The sequence below is a fragment of the Halictus rubicundus genome, chromosome 5 (assembly GCF_050948215.1).
Source record: "Halictus rubicundus isolate RS-2024b chromosome 5, iyHalRubi1_principal, whole genome shotgun sequence".
Lineage (NCBI taxonomy): Eukaryota > Metazoa > Arthropoda > Insecta > Hymenoptera > Halictidae > Halictus > Halictus rubicundus.
Genome location: NC_135153.1, coordinates 19,626,567 through 19,647,535, shown reverse-complemented (window position 1 = coordinate 19,647,535; position 20,969 = coordinate 19,626,567). Strand labels below are relative to the sequence as shown.

General features: G+C 44.7%; 1 protein-coding gene across 1 annotated transcript in view; it reads left to right on the top strand.

The window, feature by feature from the left end:
• Nlg3 (Neuroligin 3) overlaps positions 1 to 20,969 on the top strand; it is a 419,161-nt gene that overhangs the window by 364,486 nt on the left and 33,706 nt on the right. The window contains exon 3 of the mRNA XM_076788660.1: positions 8,985 to 9,182. Within this exon, the coding sequence (XP_076644775.1) occupies positions 8,985 to 9,182 (198 nt within the window). The remainder of the gene's footprint in view (positions 1 to 8,984; positions 9,183 to 20,969) is intronic.

Sequence of the window (20,969 nt, the reverse complement as noted above, 5' to 3'; positions counted from 1 at the left end):
TATTTTAAATTTATATAATATGGAATATTTTTCAGATGTGCTATCATTTTCTCTGTATTCATTTGGGTATTTGTATTTTTACGACGAGAATTCGTTGAAGAAAACTCAATAAAAGTTATGTTTATACAGGGTCATCCGTTTTTAAACGGCCAAACGTCAACCAGCTATAGAGGACCCCGAATGGAACAACTTTCACCCCTAACACTTTTTTTGATTCGAAGTTATTTCATTCAGTCTCCACGGCGTGCCCCATGTCAAAAAAACCAAGATCCAAAGGTCATACAAAAAAGTTGACTGAATAAAAAAGATGCCACTATTTATTTTAAACCAAACAAAGGGAAAATCATCAAGATACATAATTGCAGTCCTAATATATTTAATCTTAAGTGAACGCCAAAAATGACGGGTTTTTGCAATTATCTAAAAATCAAGACCGAATCGAAAAAAGTGTTAGGGGTGAAAGTTGTTCCATTTGGGATCCTCTATAGCTGGTTGACGTTTGGCCGTTTAAAAACGGATGACCCTGTATATTAGTAGAAGGTAGTCTTCCTGTGTCATTGGCACGTTTCCTCTGTACCATAATTGTAACGCGAGAAATTAAAGATAGCACGCGAGTGCTATCTTTTTCTTTGGGAGTGTAGAAAAAGGGTCGAGCAATAATTGTCAATGATTTCCTCCGGCGAAGAACTTTCCCGGTCCTGGAACAGTGAGATTCTGATCTGTAGAAGGAGGTAATTTCGCGCTGGTATTTGAACGGGAAATGATGAAGCTGCGAGGGATTGTCACGTTGGTATGTCGAAACGTTAGCCGGGCAATCTAATCCCCCGGCGTGGATGAAGTCTCGAATGGATGGAAGCCGCGGCCGCGCGGACGGTAATACGTCTGAAAGGATCATCAATCAACGGCGATCCGAAAACGAACCGGGAACCCTAGAAAATTGCAGAGCGATATATTATCGCGGGAAATTGAGAATCGCGCATGCATATTCAACGCGGATTGTTTAGAACGCAAGCGTTGCTTTAAACCTCGTTTTCATCGATCATTTCGTAGCGCGCGCCCGCGCTCGCCGAAAATTGAGCGTGACGGGTTCAATGTACGGGAGACTGATGAACGCCTGGGATATTTATTAACATATTCCGCCGGCCAAATAAAACGTTCCGGTCGCCGTTTTTCCGGGCTCGCGTTAATCACGTCGCGTTTATTCTCTCTGTCGGCGTTGAATGGAATCGCGCGCGACGCGACGCGACGCAGGACAAAAGCGAAGGCATAGTAATCGGTTTCGCGTGCGTCGACGCGGTTCCCGTTCGGGTGCCAACGCTCGATATTTTTCCCCCTCGGCGGAGCGATAAAATTTTCGAGAACAGAGAAAAAGAGAGAGAGAGAGAGATACGCACACTTTCATACTGAATTATGTGCAGTGCTCGGCGCAAGTTGATAGCACCCCGTGAACGGAACGTTTAACGAGAACTGGTTGATACCGTGTTTTCAACGAGCCCCGCGCGATCCCGAATTGACGTTGCGTTTCGACACGAAATGCTCGAAACCCCCTATTAATTTTAGCGCGAATCACTTCCGCCCCTGATTCCTTTGCCCGCGATTCATTCCGCCCGACCTTTTGACCTCCTCCCGTTACACTCGCGCGCACTCGAACGAGCCTGAAACCGATCTGCTCGAGGATGGTTAATGCATGCTCGCCGGGCTTCGTTTCGACAGCAGTCCAAACGCTTCGCGTGTTTTAGAAAAGTTGCTCCAATGAACGTTGTCATCTTGTACTGTCGTATCAACCCTTTAACCCAGGATTCAGAACAGTTCTAGGACGTAACGTTCCTGTACTGAAAATTCTTTTATCGGTTAAACTTCAGCACGGCAAGCCAGGAATTTTTAACTTTTTGTTATGTAATCCTGTACATCTTGACGAGAGAATGCTAAAAATCGAAGCTTTGAGCCGAGGAATTCGCCTGGGTCAAAAGTTATGCGTGCTTGAGCGATTTTAAACGCTTTTGAAATTTTGGGGCGCCCCGCCATGTTGGTGTGCTGAAATCGGTTTCAGATAAAGTTGTTTCTTGTCCTTCTATTATTATGCGCGATTATTTGTCACAATTTTTCGTTCCGGAGAATGCTCGTTAGAATTCGGGATACATGTTTTGTTGACATAATAATTAAAATGACAAAATTTTTAGCCACGCAGCTTCTGCATATTAATATACTTTTTCGCGAAAGAGTATCATTTCATTTCCGCATTCCCTTTGTGCGTCCCGTGATACATTTAAATGAAATTTTAATGTAACGCCGCTCGTAAATATAGCATGAACTAGGTTCGTACGGTACGCACGTACATTATTCTTCATTATTAAAATACTTATACAGCGCAGACGTGTTGCGACACCATTATTATTAAAATTGTAAGCACTCGTTTCATTTTTAACGTTGCGAAAAAATGTCAAAGTAAACCACGATCTCGAGGGGACCAGTATTATAATAAAAAAATTTGTTTACGATTTGCGGGTCTGCATGAGAAATAAGAACAAATTTCATTCTTCCTTTAACCCCTTGCCCTACAATATCGAGTCATGCTCGCGATGAACAGAATCTAATAAATATTTATATTATTAATTTCCTTTAAACCGAAATGAAATTCTATGTTGGCGTTGTTAACGCACAGCTATTGAAGAACATATAGGCATAAAATAGATATAAATTTTCTTCTTCTTTTAGGAAATTACGAATTACAAAGAAGTTCTGATCACTAAAACCGTAAAATGAGTCGTAGTGCAAGGGGTTAACGATTTTAATCGGCAGAAAATACTACAGTGACATTTTCAAATTCTTTTCATTTATCGGCCGCTTTGAAACGCGCTTACTCAGTGTTGCCATGAACGCGTAAATCCAGCGTTAATACCGCGCCTTATGGCAACGCTGTCTACATAGAAGTACGGTTGGCGCTAAATCGAGAGATAACTTGTTGAGTCAGTAGAATCTTGAAAGTTCTCTCGAAGTTGATAGACTACCGAGCAGCTCGTCGACGCCGATGATGGATGTTCGAGTCGCCGGCAATTTAGTTAACAGAAAGCGTCATAAAAATGTGTAATACGAGCCCGGGCGTGGTTTTTCCGCGGAAAAAATTCGTCCGGGGTACACGGTCGGAAATGGACCGACATAGCTCGGGCAATTTTCGAATGTTCGCGCACGAGTTCCGAGCGCGGAACAAAGGAATGCAGTTTCGAGAGGCCGGATAGACGGATAATTGGCGTGTTCGTTGGGGGAATTAACTTATCCGGGGATCGCGGCGCTCGAATATCCGGAAATTCCGGGGCAACCGGGAAACACCGAAAGAAACGCGTCGTCTTCTATTCTCGCGCGACTTCCTCACCAACCATCCGTTCCCGCGAAATTAAATGTAAATTTCTATATTATTCCCGGCAATTCCGCTCGCAATGGCCGCTCCGCGAGCGTGCTCTCTCGCCCTCGAATTATACGCTCGGCGTCGTACACGCCGCGAGACGCCGCCGCTAAACACCCCGGCATTATTAGGTCCGCCTGGAAAAGTCAACTTCCACTTCCGGCGCGCGCTGCTGTTGATCCGCTCGCTAACAATAATACCCTACGAAAGTTTTCGGAACGATTCCTCTTACGAACAGTTCCTCTTGCGGTTTTCTTTGTAATCGATTACGGAAAACAATTATACTATACCATTCAGGGTGGGGTGTTACGTGTGGAGAAGTTTTCTCACACGGTAGAATTTTCTAATTTTTTTCCTGAGAACGAAAAGCGTCCCAACAGGCCCCTGCCCCCCCCCCCCTTATTAATTCTTTGCACTCGAAGCAATTTTAACACCAAAACGAAACATTTCTTCCGATGTAAAATATTTCCCTTGTATATACTTTTTTTTTCGTGTTATACATACGCAAATGGTGCAATTCTGAAGTGTTTAGTGATTTATTAAATACAGATAAATTTAATAATGTAAAAAATATTTTGAATAATGATACAGCAATTTTTAGTGGCGCCTTGCAGTCGCCATCCGAGTGCTAATGGTTAATGGAAAGATTCCGTATGACTTCTCTCTAGAACACTCCCTTCTAGCATCCGTTAATTAAGATTCTGGGATAAGAATAGGAATAGGCAGAATATAGGTAGAGTGGGCAGAGTTGGGATGAGTGAGTCAGAGAGAGAAAGGGAGAGAGAGAATGCGTGGATAAGATAGTTTTATTTTGTTGTAAGTATAGGATATTGTAAACCGAGCCCAATTCTTGGCTGTAAGACTGAATAAAGCAATATTATTATTATTAATTAAGATTCTGATATGAAATACCTTGGATAACCTCCTATCAACCCCTTTGAACGAAAATCTAACCGAGGCCTGGTCTTCATTAGAAGTGACAAAACATGTCAGTGTGACCCCGTAGGGTCACGTATGACCTGAAATTTTAAACAGAGCACACCTTTCATTTTCAAGGTATATGAACCCGTTCATTTTCATTCCCGTTGGTCAGTAATCGTGCAGTCACGATTGAATATTCCCGTTGCATTAATATTTGATAATCTTGCAAATTACAGGAGATAGGAATAATTGAGACACGAGATTGTGACCGGAAATATGGCCGAGACGTTTCGCGGTGTAATTTTCGATAACGTTCAGCGGTGTGTCGCGCTATTCGAGACGGTTTTAAGAGGGTTGGGGGGGGGGGAGAGAAACGGGAACGAATCGTACAGAGACACGGATAATCATCCGTTCTTGACCCAGACCGCGATGGAAGCTGGTTCCGTCCCAGATTCCCTCGGAACACCTTGTAAACATACTGGCGGGCGCATCTAAACGAATACAGAAAGCTTCTTGCCCGACGGGGAATGAAGGACAAGGACCGAGGGCTCCGCCGGCGCGCCGGTCTCTCAAAGGAAATGAAGCCAGCACCCGTATACGAAAGACACTCTCTGAAGCGGGTGGCTTCCGGTTCTCCGCGTTTCCGTTCGCCATAAATACTATTTGAATGGGCCGCATCGATTGATAGCGATATCTCGCTTCGGCGGAACGATATGCAAAATAGAACACGCGGAGGGGAGGGGGGAGGGACCGGCGAATAAATCGTCCGATTATTTGATCGCCGAACGAACCGGCTCACGGATTCATCGTCGTTTAATTGGACACGACGGTTCCCGCGATTCCGCGTAATTTTTTTGCCCACCCTCGATTCAGTCTCGAACGATCCCCGGCGCGATTGAAAATAAAAACGGACACGCTTCGCGAATTTAGTCCCGCGTGTAATTGCTCGGTAATTATCGCAGGTATATTAATACCCGAAATGAAATATTGTTTCTTTCAATTTAAGATTCATTTTCGGCGGAGGGGTGTGTGCGGAATTTATTTACTCTAGGAAATCAAAATGTTCAGCCTTGGCGCTCGAATGGCGACTATAAGGCGTCGCTAAAAATTGCTATATCATTATTCAAAATATCTTTTACAGTATTAAATTTATTCGTGTTTGATAAGTTACTAAACGTTTCAGTATTGTTCGAGTAAATTCTAAAAATAAAAAAAGACACTTACCGTGTTCATGAAATTTGTGATGTGTAATAGGCATATTTTTATTATTAAACAATATTTATTGCTAAATTCTGTTACGAATACGTATGCGATGTATTCTAATAGTACTAAACTAACAATTTAGTGATTTGTAAGACTCTTCTCTAGCAGTTTACAATGACTGCATGGTTTGAGTGAGGTCTGTCGCCTTCTCAAGAGTAACATAAACATTTATAAACATGATTCCAAGCGAAGGAACCTTAGATAAGAACCTCGCGATCACTGTGATGCTCTGGCGAGATCAGCTCAGTGTAAATACTTGAGAGAGCACGATGGGCACGAAAACAACTGAATCAACTGTTGAAATGCGTTCGCAAATAATACATACAACATAAACAAATTTACCAAAGATATCATAACTTTTTTTCAGGTAGTTATCAAAATAATAAGGAAGTGTCCACATACTTTCGAGCGGCTTTTCAGAGTGAAAATCGTTCCGAGTGCAAAGGGTTAATACGGTGTATCACTACTATTTTAAACAACTTGGGAAAAATCGTGACGCGATATTGCTCTTAAAAATATGCATCGTAAATTCGCAATTTTTTCTGATCCACTAAGTGCCTTGCAAAGCCTCGTTAGCTGTAAAATGAGAATCAAAACAAACAACATCATACTCAAGATAAAAAGGAAATATAATATTTTAAAACGGAGCGAGTTATTTCAAGGTTAAGTTCAGGACAAATACAAGCCGAACGAACACAATTAATTTGATTTAATTTAGTGTGGACTGTGCACGTGTGAATGTGTACACGCATGTACACTGTAATTTGTCTCAGTGCAGCAGAAATAGATCACGACCGAGATCTGAAATGTTTAAATAAAAAAGAAAACAGAAATCGTGACGTGCAGGGTTCCTTTTTCACCGAGCGGTACGAAAGAATCAGTTTCTGATTGATTGAGCGGAAGAATAGGACAGGCATCGAGCTGTGTAGCGGGAACGAGTGGAAAAAAAAAGAATTCGAGGATCTTAGGGGAATATAGTCCAGGACCGGTTCACGCCCTCGATGTTTCCAGCCTCTGGCAATTGCTCGTTTGCGCGACGATAAACGGAACGACTTGCCGCTTCGAAATTCCTTTCAAACCCGGCTCCCCGTTGTTCGGGGCCGCGCATTTTTCGACGAGTGTCGACGAGCTTTCGAAATTATCGATTTGGCAGCGGTTCCGGCGAACAGACAGCGGAACGAAGTTGACCCATTTTCAAACAGTAGAAATGCCTCGCCGTTGTTAAGACCGACGCCCCCGGGGCCAGGGTGTACCGAACCAACGTTGTAGAATCATTTGATTTCGCTGAAAGGGGGAAACATTGCCGCGTGTGTTCGTCACAAAAGACTTTTATACCATGAATGGTAAATATTGTATCCTCCGTAATATCCCTTTCACGTCGACGCACGCAACCGTTCGAAAACCTCGAATCGCGTGCCGGACTCGCGGTACATGGAACGACGCAAAGGATGTTATGGATGCCGCTGAACAGAAACTAAATCATTACAGTCTCTACCCACCCTTTTCGCAAAAGCATCGCGAAACACACGCGCGGTCAAATGACCGTTTTTGAAATTTCGTTTAGAATTTCTTGTATACAACGTTACTGTATCGCCGTGTAACTTATCGTCTTGAATGTGCTGAAAATGCATGAATGTAAGTAAAACTTTTCGAAATAGAAAAAAATATTTTGTTTACTATCCAATTAGCTGAAATCTCTTTCTATATTAAGATACATATTCTTTTTTTTTTTTTTTTTTGAAGCGATGATTTGACCGCTCATGGTAGGATTAGGTGTACATGAAATGTCGGTAGGTTCAGTGTTAATCTGTTTAAAAGTGGAGACGAAATCGGTGTTCGTTAAGATTTAAGTAGGACTTAAGAAGGAGTAATCACCGAGGCAAACTTCAATGGTGCAGTCTTCTTGGTTTCTTTAACTGAATTATTTTGATTTTGCGGGACTTTTGGGAGTGAACATGTCAAGGATTCAAGATAGAGATTGAAAAGGAATCCCGCGGGAGATCCAGAGTGATCCTGAAGAATGTTCGAGGATCCTATAGAGGTTTATAGCATCTTAAATGAGTTATAGGACATCGCGGGTATATTATGGTAGATTTTGGAAGGCGCCGTGAGGTCGTAAAGGATCCTACAAGGACTTGGAAGCTCTTAAGGTGTCTTAGAAGATCCTTAATGATCCTCACGGGTATCCAAGGGTTGTATAAGATCTTACAACGTCCTAATTGAGTCGTGGAACATTCGAAAAAGGCTGCGGAAGCTTTTAAACCGTGTGGACAGCGAAAAAGAATTCTGGAAGATTTTCAGAAACCAAAAGTCCTTAGAAATACTGAGAATTTCCTAAAGGTATTCGAAAGGCCAAAAAAGACGTTTTGTATAAATTGTAGAATATTCAGAAATACTGTGGTAGATCTTGGAAGGAACTGAGGAGATGTCCTTGAAGATCCGAAAAATTCCTGCCAGCTTCCTGAAGTACCTAAAAAGCTTTGAACCCCGTCCTGAATAGCATTCATACCGCATTTCTCAGAAATACCTGTTGCGACGCTGACAAAAGAAATTCAAACGCTTCACAGCGTTCCCTCCATATATGTCCCAAATGCCTAGCAGATAAAAGTCCTAGAACCACTGGGCCAAAAAGCTCGAGGGACCTCGGTCGCCGAGGAGGTCAGGGGGTGTAAGGTCACGTGTATCAAAGAATATTATCTCCTAGACGATCTATGTCCGTGGCGAGACCCGTGTTTTGGACATACATCGAATAGATATATCCAGCGGCAGTGGGGACAGTTCTGGGACTTTTATCGACTAGGAATTTGGGACGTATATAGAGCAAACGCTGTATTTAGGGCTAGGGATGTCGGGGCGAGTCGGGAAGAGGTCCCGAAAATTTCGAGATTCCCGAAAGAATCGGGTTTCCCGAAAATTTCGATTTCCCTTTAGGGAATCCCGATTATTTCGAGAATTCCGATATATACGAGAATCCCGAAATTTTCGGGTACCCGTCCCGAACCCGAAAAACTGTGTTCCCGACCCGACCCCGGTTTCTCGAACACCCCTAGTAAGGGAGGTCCGGAAGATCCTAAATGAACCAAGAACTCCCTAAACGCGGCACGATACCGCAGAGCAACTAACGATCCGAAGTTCGAGCAGCATAAAACCCGCCTCGTAAATAACAACGCACCGCCAAATTGATCAGTCCGGGAGAAGATCGTAAAGAATAATTTACAACCACCAGGGGCGTGGCCCATGATCGATCCGCAGATTCGAATTAATCCCGATTACGATGGGCCCGGTAATTTCGTGGCGCGGTTACGGGCTTCTGTCCCATCCCCTCCTCCCCCCTCCCACTCCGCCGATAACGCGGCAGAGACGGCCGCAGCGACCATAAGCGGGCTTGTTTTGATTACAGGCTTTCTAAATGCTAACACGGATTCGCACTTACGGTCGCCGGCGAATTACGGGCTGATGGACCAGATCGCGGCGCTGCACTGGGTGCAGGAGAACATCGGCTACTTCGGCGGCGATCCCAGGAGCGTGACGTTGGTCGGCCACGGAACCGGCGCCGCCTGCGTCAACTTCCTGATGACCAGCCACGCGGTGCCTGACGGTGAGTGAAACCCCCTCCACATCTTCTGGAATAAGTACCTAGTGAAACATAAACATAAGGGATTTAACCCTTTCGTCCCGAGCGGTACACATATGTACCAGCCTGAATCAAAAATTACTGAAAGGCCAAGAAAGCAATGTGGGCGATTGTACCACACCGGTCTGGCCACCGCACAGTAAGGTATTTGGCCCGAAGAGCCGGAAGAATGTCAATTTCAAAAATTTAACGTAAACTGTAATTTTTTTATTGCTCGAAGTTGTTGAATGTGTGCAGAACAATGTACTTCTTCTGTACGTTTGTGTTTGTAAGTTTATGGTCAGGTACTGGTGGTACGCATGTGTACCACCTTTCACCCCCTACCCCTACTGTGACAGGAAAAATTTGAGGGTGAAAACCTATTATTTTTAGTCCAACTTACATATCCATTACACTGTGATTGTTAAAAGTTCAATTTCTATATTCAGGGACGAAAGGGTTAACAGGATACATTGTCATCAACTCATAAAAATGGTCAAAGGAAGAAACAAAGGGCCTAACCGATTAAGACAGTCGAAACTGCCCTAAGAGGTTTTTCAACGATTAAGTGAACCACAAGAAAATAGCTAACCAAGAAAAACCCCTCCGAGTAAAATTTCAACCCCCTAGCTTGCCCGTGAGGGTAGCTACAGGGAAAATTGGATTTCGCGCTTTTCCGCGCATTTTCCGCACTTTCATGTTTTCTAAAATTCTGAAAAAAATGTGGCATGTTTCAGATCCTAAGGCGCATTTTCGAGAATTTTTTCAGACTTTTTTGTTGCAAACTGTGGTCGTGAAAAATGAAAAACCCCCAGAAAATCGGAAAAATGCAAACTTCCTGATAAAGTACTACAACACGTAGTGTCGTCAATTTTTTTTTAGATTTTTTATTGCGGCACATCATCGTCAAAAACAGTAAAAATCTGAAAGAATTCTCAAAAATGCGCCTTAGGATCTAAAATATGCCACATTTTGTTCAGAATTTTAGGAAGCATAAATGTGCGGAGAACTTACCCTATAACTACCCTTACGGGAAAGATAGAGGGTTGAAATTTTACCGAATTTTTTCGAATGGTTCATTAACACGTTCGGCGCCCAACTAGAAACCCCAAAAATTCCATAAACTCAAAGTAAGTTATTTAATGAAATAAAAATTGCAAAAAATTAAATGTATGATACTGAGTAATCCTCCAACTTTCTTGCATGTTACAGATCCTAATCAAGTTTAGTACAATCAATATATCAACGTAAAAATTCATTTTAAAACCCGCACAAATAATTCCGTCACCCAAATATGGGTGACGCGGCACCGAACGTGTTAATCATTGAAAAACCTCCAAGGGCAGTTTCGACCATCTTAATCGGCCAGGCCCTTTCTCTTCGGTCCCAGTACCCCGTAAACGAAGCAGAAAATTTTGATTTCGCCTAACGACGAGCTAAGATCCGCAGGGTCACCGGAAACCCATTGATCTCGCAACTCGACGTGTATAATCCGAGTTCGGTGCTTCGGCGAGTCACTGTCGTCATCGTCCGCTTTGTAGCATCTCTACGTCTTGATTCGAGTATGCGACCTCTCATGACTACGACTATTTCGGGAAGATTCTTCTCCGAGTTCCCGAAGAATGCTCCGGCAATTTGTCAAGGACGTCCCGCGAATCGAATGAACGCGCGAGCATAAGGTGGCAAGCGTCCCGGCGGCGGCGGTGGGGCGGGGCAGGGGGGGGGGGGAATTCGCATGAAAAATTCGCGGCTCGGTCGACGAGATCAAAAGAATTCCAGACAGAGGAGACGGCTCCCTTTAATCGAGTTACAGGTGATTCACCCCTCTCGGAGCGTGCCGGGGACAGGCCGCGGCCGTGTATTTTATTTCTGTCGTGCGCCGGCCCTTGGAATAATTAACGTCGGGTCACGCTAACCCTTTTAATGGCCGCGTCTAGAAATAACCGACGGAATATTCAAGATTAAAGCGTTAGATGTAAACGAGGGGTGAATGGAACCCGAGGGGGTGGCCCGGCTCGGCTGATGGCGAGCCGCAAAAACTGTCGCCCGCTTCCGGCAGTCGTTTCGAACATGAGTCGTTGTGCTCCGTCGACAAAAGCGGTTCCGGGGTGCAGCCAGACCCGTGGGGGGGGGGGGGGGGGGTGTGGCGGCTCCTGAACCGTTTAACCCCGTCTTCTGCTCCGGTGGCTGCTTCCTAATAAATTAATTACCCACACAATTCGTGAAGATTATTTTCTTCGCGATAGGCGCCATTCACGGGTGATCGTATTCATAAATGTTAAGATGAATTTTCAGCTGATTAAAATTACCGAAGAAAATTAAAATCAGCCTGTTGTTGAGCTCCGTCTTGCAATTGACGCGAGAACTTTTTAATTTGCGTAGAAAATATAAATTGTATGAAAATAACAATTCGGATGGGTCCCGGTGGGTTGAAATGTTATTAATAGCGGATGATAAACTTCCGAAGCAGACTTGCCAGAAAATTCGCGAGGGCCGCGGCACGTCCATCGCGAGGGAAGATGGATTACGCGGGAGGCAGTTATTTGATTCCATTAAAGTGTAAAATATTTAAATTATTCCGCCCAGTCTCGCCACCCCATCCTTCAGCAGGCCTGATTTCCACGGGAACGGGTCCCGCGACGCGCATACATTTCCTTTGAAGTTCGTGTCGGCGTATCGCGGGACGAAATTAATAACCAAAACCCCGATGAAAATCATTTCTCAACTGTTCCGCGCGACAGTCGCGTGAGCGGAAACTGTTACGGGGGTGTTTCGGCGCGCCGAAGACAGATCGATCCTCGAAGGGGTCGAAGGGGCGAGGGGGTGCGGGAGGGCGGCCGCGAAAAAAAAGCGAACCGGGAGCTTATCGTTAACCCGACTGAACGATAATTCACCACAGCTGCGAACTGTCAATGGAGGGCCAGGCCACAGCTGATTCCGCCGTAATTTAATGCGTCTGCCGAACCACCCCCGCTGTTACGCGCGGTTCCGCGCCGTTAGGGGTGGGATTACGTTTAATATCGCGCTTCAATCCGAATCAATTTGGTGACTGATCGTTGCAATCGCGCCGTTCGATCGCATCGATCACAAAAATTCGTACTTTTTCGGGGAGAGGGGAAACCCGCTTTATCGGTGCAACAGGTCCCGAGATTTCGACGCTTGACGACTAATTAGCGATCAAGAGCCTGGAAGAATTTTCGACGGCTGATTGGCAGCTGGTCTGTCCGTTTTTCTATTTCAAACTCAAAGTAATTTGTTTGACGCTTTTACAAATTATCTTTTATACATTTAAGAGGAGGAGAATCACGATAAGACCCTGTACAGTGAGCTACCTTACCGACAATTGCTTTGAGGAATTTAGGAAAATTCGAAACTCAAAAGTGAAATAAACTCCAACTAAAAATAGCATAATCAGTCAAAATTAAACGTTCAAACAACTGTGAGAAGATTTGCGAGGAGATTCAATATTGCGATAGTGAAAAATTAAAGGTATTTCCAAGCTCGAACATTGTTTTCGATCACCCCGTTTCAATTTTTCACCATCGACGATGAAATTTTTAATTAAAAATTGATTTGATCGCTGTACTAATTACAAAGTCATGCCCCGCCGTGCACCACACAATATTAATTTCCGCACAGCATTGTATTTCTCCAAGTCCGTCGAGAGTTTGATTTTTCACAATTTTCCCGTTCTACGAAGCGTGTCGTATTGATGCGAACTAGAAATCCATTAGCGAGTCTCCATTAGCAAATCCATTAAAGAAACTAATTAACCAATCGTTCATTTTGCATCGGAAAATTGCTGAAATATTCAAGATTTCAGTAGATCCGTCAGTTTATTTATGCTCGCCGGTTTATCGGTCGCCGTTCGATCCCAACATGGAGTTTTCCGATCGAAACGCGGTCGCTGAAAAAATTCACGAACACCGACGGGGGTGGGGGGTGGGGGGGATCGTTTTAGCATATTTTGTCGAGCCGTTCGTAAGGGCGTCGTGTGCTTAGGACATCGAGCGCGTTAAGATCGCATCGATACTCGTGTTCCGGCCTCGCGTAAATCACGAGAAAGAGGCGCGTAAAAAACGAGTCGCGATAAGCTGCGGCGGCTAATTAAAAAATATGGAAACCGTGCGGCGGCACGTGAGCTGATTGAATGAGAAAGCGTACACGCGTTCGAATGATTATCAATTGCCTGCAAGATCAGTTCTTCAAGGTTTTTTTTAGAGAAATGTGGCGACTGGTTCGTCGCTAGACTGGGTAAAATTTTGGGGAAAAAATCTTTCAAAATACTATTTTAAATCTCCGCAAAAGTTTTGTTAATGTAAACTACAGTCTTTTCTCGATATGTGACGCAAATGCCTGGCTGGCGAAAGTCGCAGAAATATCCCCACTGTGAGAGTCCTCGGAAGCCGGGAAGTGTAAACATAATACGGTTCGGTTACGACGTTCCTGGACGATATATGTCGCTGGCAAGACCCGTGTTGTTGACATACATCGAGAAAACACTGGAACTTTCCATTGAATGCTATTTAAAATACTTTTGGACGATGAAAAAATGTTCTACGCATTTTCTACTCATGTCGAATTCGGTTGTATTCAATACTGTGGGACACCCTGTAGACATAAAATAGTTTGCGAAACTTTCGAGTCGTTTTCCATCCCCTTTGTAAATATTTACTACGTATGCCATAGCAAGTAGACATTGAGTGTGTTGGCTTCGAAGGACAGCGTCGAATATATAGGGTGTTTATTTTGTTCTGTTAATGGTATGAAATATTGGGACGTATCAAACGCCTTATCATCGTCTTATCATTTAGTCGGGCATTGTGTGTAGGGTTTGTCGCGAAGGCGTGGGTGACAGAGCTCGACGGTATTCCCCTTTGGTAGATCGCAGCCGATACTGATTCTGTTTGGTACGCCGCATGATAGAGTTCCTAACCGCGGGCATTATCCATTCGGATCCGGCGAGCCCCGTAGATTAAATTCGACGGATTAGATCCCATCAGAGAACGACCGGTTAAAGGACGGGACGCGACAAAGAGGGTGGTGGTAGCGCGTCACGGGGATGGCGTGGGCGGGGGGGAGGGGGATGTGATTTCGAACGGTCGCTCGGGCAACGTTAACGTCACGCCGAGGCATTTTAGTAATTGCGACCGAATGCCACGGATACTTCCGTGAATGTAAGTTCCGGCAACGGCTCTTGATAAATTTCACGGGGCCACGGGGGCGGGCGAGATTAACTACGCCGGATTTATGCGAGGTTTCGACGGGGACTCGCGGCCCATCGATCCCCGGAATTAATTGTTTAACTGTTGCCCAGAGATATTCAGTATAATCTAATCCGGGGGGCTCGCAAACTCTGTTCCCGCGAGATCGGGTCGTAACCCTATCGTTCGCTCGTGAGATCCGTTTTCCGGCTCGGATCAACACTACTTCTCGTGTATATTTCCACAGATTATTTACGTAGATCCACCTCTCCTTGTCGGTTCCAGTCACCGATCATGAAATTTCAAAGAAGTATCGAATAATTTCCCTTCGGTGCATCTGTGCACCCCCAAACGATTTCGGAGTTTCACAAGACAGAAAGGGATGTTTATATCTAAAATTTGCACTTCGTCTCTCGTGTGTCTAATATTTTCTCCCACATTTTCTTAAAATATTTCTTACCTTGTGCATCCTAAAAAAATTGATAATTCTGAGAAGAGTTAAAATTCTAGTCCTGTCGTCGATAGCCAGTCTCAAAAAGCAAATTCCGAAAAATGGCTCACTTCTCGTTACACGAGTACCCTGCCAGCCCCTAAATTCCACTACCCCCAAGACACGATCCACGAGCCCTGCATCGATATTCGGGTGAACCGGGACTCTCCGAAGATCGTTCGATCGATCCCGTGGTACATCGACTGCAGTCGGGTGGATCGATGGTACCGGGTGTCGGTCGTTGGCGAGCACAAACTCCCTTGGGAAAGGTTAATCGAGGGAGGCGAAACTAGGCCGATAACATCGATTCGGTGGCGCTCATGTTTTATTGAATACGCTCGTTTGCCGGGCGCGCGAGAGTGCACTCCTCTCGAGCCGGCACTCGACCAAGAAAGGAAGAAACGAAAAGAAACGAAAAGTGAAGAAAAGCGGAAAGAGAGGAAGGATAGATGGAAAGAGATCGTCTCGCGACGCGAGGAGATTCCCTCTCACGGTCAGAGAACGCGCGCCGCGGAATGACCTCGTTAAGGGAGCGATTTGATCCGCGTCTTTGTCGCCCGACGACGGGCTCGAGAGGAGGAAGTTTTAAGCCGCGGGATTCTTTTCGCGGAACCGCGCGTTCATCGGGGAGCACTACTCCGCCCCGATCATCCTCCTCCTCCTCCTCCTCCTTGGGGAGAGCAGACACTGCGAGAACGGTTTAAAGTTCGAACAACCCCGAGTTCGCCAGACGAATCGGTACCGATGTCGAATCACACCGGGGCGCCGCCTCGGGATCGAGGTGATTCCTCAGCATCTATCCGGGAAAGTCGGCCGAAATCCACGGAGGTCGTTATTGGCTGACAAATTCGCGAGCCTTCCAACTTTCCTGCCTTTCGAGCCCGGCTTCTCTTCTTCTTTCCTCCCAACCCCGTCTTTTAACTTAATTGGTACAGCGGACGATACGGGGATTGCACAGTTCTGTCGGGAATTTTATGATCAGAGGGGACAATTTCAGAGGAAAACATTAGTTGGTTCAGAGGGCCAGATATTATGATAGGCAACAAAATTTGTTCAAGGTTATATTTCTTGAGATTTCAAGGTCATCGAAGTTTTTTTAAATAATGTACTTTTATTATCGGTATACGGTAGCCGAGGTCAAGGGGAATCCAACGACCTGTAACATTATGACCTTCACGCGACCTTGAGTTTGTTATCACCAGCGATTCATACATTTACACTGCATGGACGCTGGTGTACAACTTGTCGAAGCCATTTCGGGTTTTCGGTGCACCAATAATGCATATTCTGTGTATTCAGTTGTCCATCGTTAGAAAAAGTAGCTTCGTCGGTAAAGAGAACGTCGTAAAAGAAATGTTTATTCCTTTGTATTTGCTGCAATGCCAGGTTCAAGAACATTTCTTGAATCCCTAGGGGGATCATGTCATCGTCATCTCGCTATTTACATCAAGTGCCCTACTTTTATGAATTTTTCATACTCAAGGACACGTGAAGGTCGTAATATTACAGGTCGTTGGATTCGTCTTGACCTCGGCTACCATATAGCGATAATAAAAATATATCGTTCCATTTAAGAAAACTTCGATGACCTCGAAATCTCAAAAGATATAACCTTGAAAAAACTTGTTTGCCTATCATAATATTCGCCCCTCTGAATCAACTAATGTTATCCTCTGACATTTCTTTCTATCATAAAAAGCAAGCGAGATATTATAGAGTTAGGTGAAACACCCTGTATATGTCGCTGAGACCTGGATGATAAATGTCGCGGAATTATCCCCACTACCGGTTCGGTGCTAGCCTTGCACACCGGAGGAGTGTGAACATAATACGGCTCGGGCATGTCTCCTGCACGATACATGTCGCTGACAAGACCCGTGTTGTTGACATATATCGAGAATTCACTGTGTTCCTTCAGTTCGTTCAACGGTGAAACACGTAGAGCAGAAGAGCGTAATGGCGCTGTTGCGAGCGACGACGGGGTGAGCTGACCGGGGCGAGCGTAGCTTAGGTCAGCGGTTCTCAGTCCAGTTTATGTCACCGACCTCGCGTCTATTTCACAATCATTAATATACTCGTGCTTTTATTTAAAGAGTTAGAACCACTCGAATATCTCCGAAATTGTTAACATCGAGAAAGAGAATTTCTCTCACAGTAGAAATCAGAGAAGTATGTCACGTGTTCGATGGTTGAATACAAAAGGCATTCGAATTTCAATATCAAAGGTGTCCGACGCTGTCCATCGCTAGTACCATCTTGCGCGTTTATCACGTTTCGGTGGGTCGGTCAATTTTACTGGTGCCGTGGAAATGAGCGTGGGGTCGGTGTCCGATGATTAGAGGCGACGATTCATTAACGTCCTTAAAGAGGCTGGGTCGCGGCAATCGATGCCAGAGCACGAGGCTGCATGCGGCGTTTGGTGCGTCGCACACGCGTCAAGTACGCACGACTACGTGCACGCGTACATGTACGTGCAGAGCGGAGTAGGGTGTACAGAGGAGAGTGTGTCGGGTGCTGCGCTGGCAGCTGTACGTCATTCCGCAGTACGGTAATGGGCAGCCGAACGTTATAGAGCAATATCGATCCGTCGTTTCCTTCACATCCTCCGTCCTCTCGCCTTTTCCTGTTCAAAAGTGCCCGCAGGCGTCTGCCGATAGAGCCCCCAACTTTTTCCAACAATCGCCTTTCTTCTGTCCGCGTCGTTAACTCGATGCTGTTTTGTACCCCTGTCCTCTTTCTCTTTTTCCTCGGTACCCGGCTCCCTAGTTATCTACCATCCCCGGTACTCCCCTTGCCCATCTCTCTCTCTCTCTCTCTCTCTCTTTCTCTCTCTTCCCCCGCTGCCCTGATCAGCGTACACGACTAGTCGAATAACAGAAAAATTTTGTTTCGTTTCTCTCCCGGTTTCTCAAGAGAGAGAGAGAGAGACTGGAGTCCATCTTTCGCCACCGACGGCGACGATTAAGCAGAAGACGATCGGGAATTTTCAAATGCGATTCAGCTCCGAGGGGCGTTCTGATTGGAGAGATTAAAGACCCCGGGAAATCGAGCGATCGAGCGCCGCGCCGAGGCTGCGAGTAGTGTGGGTCAGCCATTAGTCAGACGAGATTAATACTTCACGCTCCCGTGGAAACTATTTCCTAATATCGAAACTTACTTTTAACCCTCTGTCCCCTCTCAGGGGACGAGTCTAGCACAGATGCCTCCGAGTGCATACGGTTAACAAATGTTCGTTTGTATACAAAAAAATTTATATAAAATTGAACCAATGAAACCATTCCGTTTCTTTTTTAAATCTGTGTACTTCTTAGGTATTTAAGAAAGATAGGAGAAGAGCGAAATTTTGCTAGTAACAATGTCCGACTAATGCGTCGCTAGTACCACTTAGAGTTACGGGTTATTATTAGCGCGCCGTGCTGCGCTTAAAATATTGGACCGTCGGCCATGATGCAAGCTCATGGCACGACGTAAAGTCTGCACGTTCGGCCGTGCGCTTCTTTTTTTTTTCTCTATTTTTCATTTCCATTCAGACATGTCATTTCGAAAGAAGACCGAGAATTTGAAGTGCGCGTAATAATAGTGCGCATTATGTCGCTCGTGGCCCGTGCTCGCTCGTATTTCTCTGTGTCATGTAGGTTATCAAGATAATGTATGACATGGAGGGTAGTTATGAAATGTTACGGCTTCCTTTTCTGTGCATCTATGTCGCGCGCACGGCAACAATACACACAAAAGAACGTGTGAATTTCGTATTTAGTAGCCGACGCCGTTAGGTGCGCCGCAATACAGCACACGCGGACAAAGTAATGGCGCTAATTAAAAGATCTCGGACGGCGGAAATTAATTTTTTCAGTTACGGACGGTGTGCACGCTGTTCTGGAATTCGACGTAGATTATCGTTCCCTTGGAAAAAAAAATCTTCTGCGTTCAACAAAGTCCGGCACCGTTTATCATTGAATTGCTGCTGAGATTTCGTACTGAGATTGTTAATATTAATCTAATTTCTCAGATATTATCACGAGGAAAAACCTAACAATTTCCGAAAATATTTATATTTTTCACATTGCGGCTAGAGAACTCGGGTACCCATTTCTTAATTTTACTAGTTTCGAAATAAAACAATATTTATGGTAGTTCCAGACGAGCGATTTTTCAGTAAAAAATTATTTTGCTTCCGAAAAATCGCACAGTTTGATCTCGCAGTCGAGATACCCAGAGGGTTGGTTTGCAACAGGGTTCGCGGAAGGGTGAATTTCATTTCCAGAAAAAATGGTCTGCACATTGTAGAGTGGTTTCGTACCGAGTCTTTCAATAATAATCTAATTTCTCAGATATTATTACGAGTAAAAACCTAACAATTTCTAAGCTCGATATTATAGTTCATTAGTATACCTATTTTCTGAATATTTATATTTTGCGGCAGGAGGTCTCGGGTACTCGATTCTCAATTTTATTAGTTATAGATCATGGTAGCTCCAGACGTGGAACGTAATTTTTGACTAGAAAATTATTTTGCTTCCGAAAATCGCACAGTTTGATCTCACAGCCGAGATACCCAGAGGGTCGATTTGCGACAGGGTTCGCGGAAGGGTGAATTTCATTTCCGAAAAAATTGTAGAGTGCTTTTGTACCAGTTGTAGTTAGTGTCAAACAGTTTCACAGATTATTATCGGACCAGGTGGAACTCGAGAGAATTCTCGTGCACTTTGGGGAAAGCGCAGCGTTCGGGGAAGTAGATTCTACGCGGGAAGATCAATTGCTCGGCGTTGGATCTACCTTCGGGGTCTGTCTTCCCGAACAGCTGTCCGGGCAAAAGACAAACGGTGAAGTCGAAATAAATTTCCGCCGGAGTAAAGTGCAGCTACTTTGGGAAGGGGGGAGGGGGTTGGAGGGTTGCGGGGGGTCAGTATCGCGGAAAAATCAAGCAACCCCGGCCAACAACGCGGAGAGCTCATAGAGCCGACGGGGGGGGGGGGGGGGAATTCGTTCGGCTGGTTGGCATGGAAGTGGCATACGTCGCGGTTTAAGAACAGGATTCTAAATGGTCGCTGGAATTTCTGACGGGTCTGTACGCTCTGCCAACAGCGTCCATTTTTACTCGGTTACAAATCGACGATACCAACGAGCCCGGACAAATCGAAAAATCACGTCTACCCGCGAAACGCTGTCTTTGTTTTCTTAAATGCTCGCGATGTCCGCTCGCGACCAGTTTCGCCTTGTTTCTCGACACGAGTTTCCACTTTACGGCTCGTGCCCCGTCCTCAACGGAATTTCTAAACTGCCCTTCCCTGGCATTCATCAAAACAGCCATTTAGATTCCTTTAGTCAAAACCAGCTGCAATTCAAATGATCGTTTTACTACACGAAGACGATCCATTCTTCAAATAGATGTTGCCCCCTTAATAATATTAGGTTTTATTATCTACATAATTAACTTAAGGGGGCCGGAAGGCATTTGGCCTTGACACGCTATGTTACGCTGTGCCTTTTCTTCTAGACATTTTACGTCTTAACACGTTGGCTGCCATTTGTCCCGGTTTTGAAGTGAATTTTTACGTTAATATATTCGTTGCACCAGATTAGGATCTGTAAAATTCAAGAAAGCTGGAGGACTACTCAATATCACATATTTAATTTCTTTCAATTTTTATTTTACTAAAAAACTTTATTTTATTTTATGGAATTTTTGAGGTTTCTAGTTTGCCGGTCAAAGTGTTAAATAAGTAAGTAATCAATTAAAAATGCATACCACCGTGTTTGTACATGTCTTTGCTACGTCTGTCCAGAGGCTTTTCTTCGATACGAACACTAAATCCCACGAAATTAAGAGAATCTCTCTGCGGCAGCCATCTTGTGACGTCACACTTGCCTCAGAAAGCGAGTTTTCTGCCAAATATTACAAATTACTCCGCGATGAGGTAGAAATTCGCAATTTGGGCTCCATACAGACGTAGATTGGACTTTTAGGAAACACAAGTGACCACTTTTAAGCTGCTCGTTGCAATATTGAAGCGTCAATTTGTCAAGATTTTGACCCTTGCAAATTCATATACGTATGTACATTGCAGAGAGATTCTC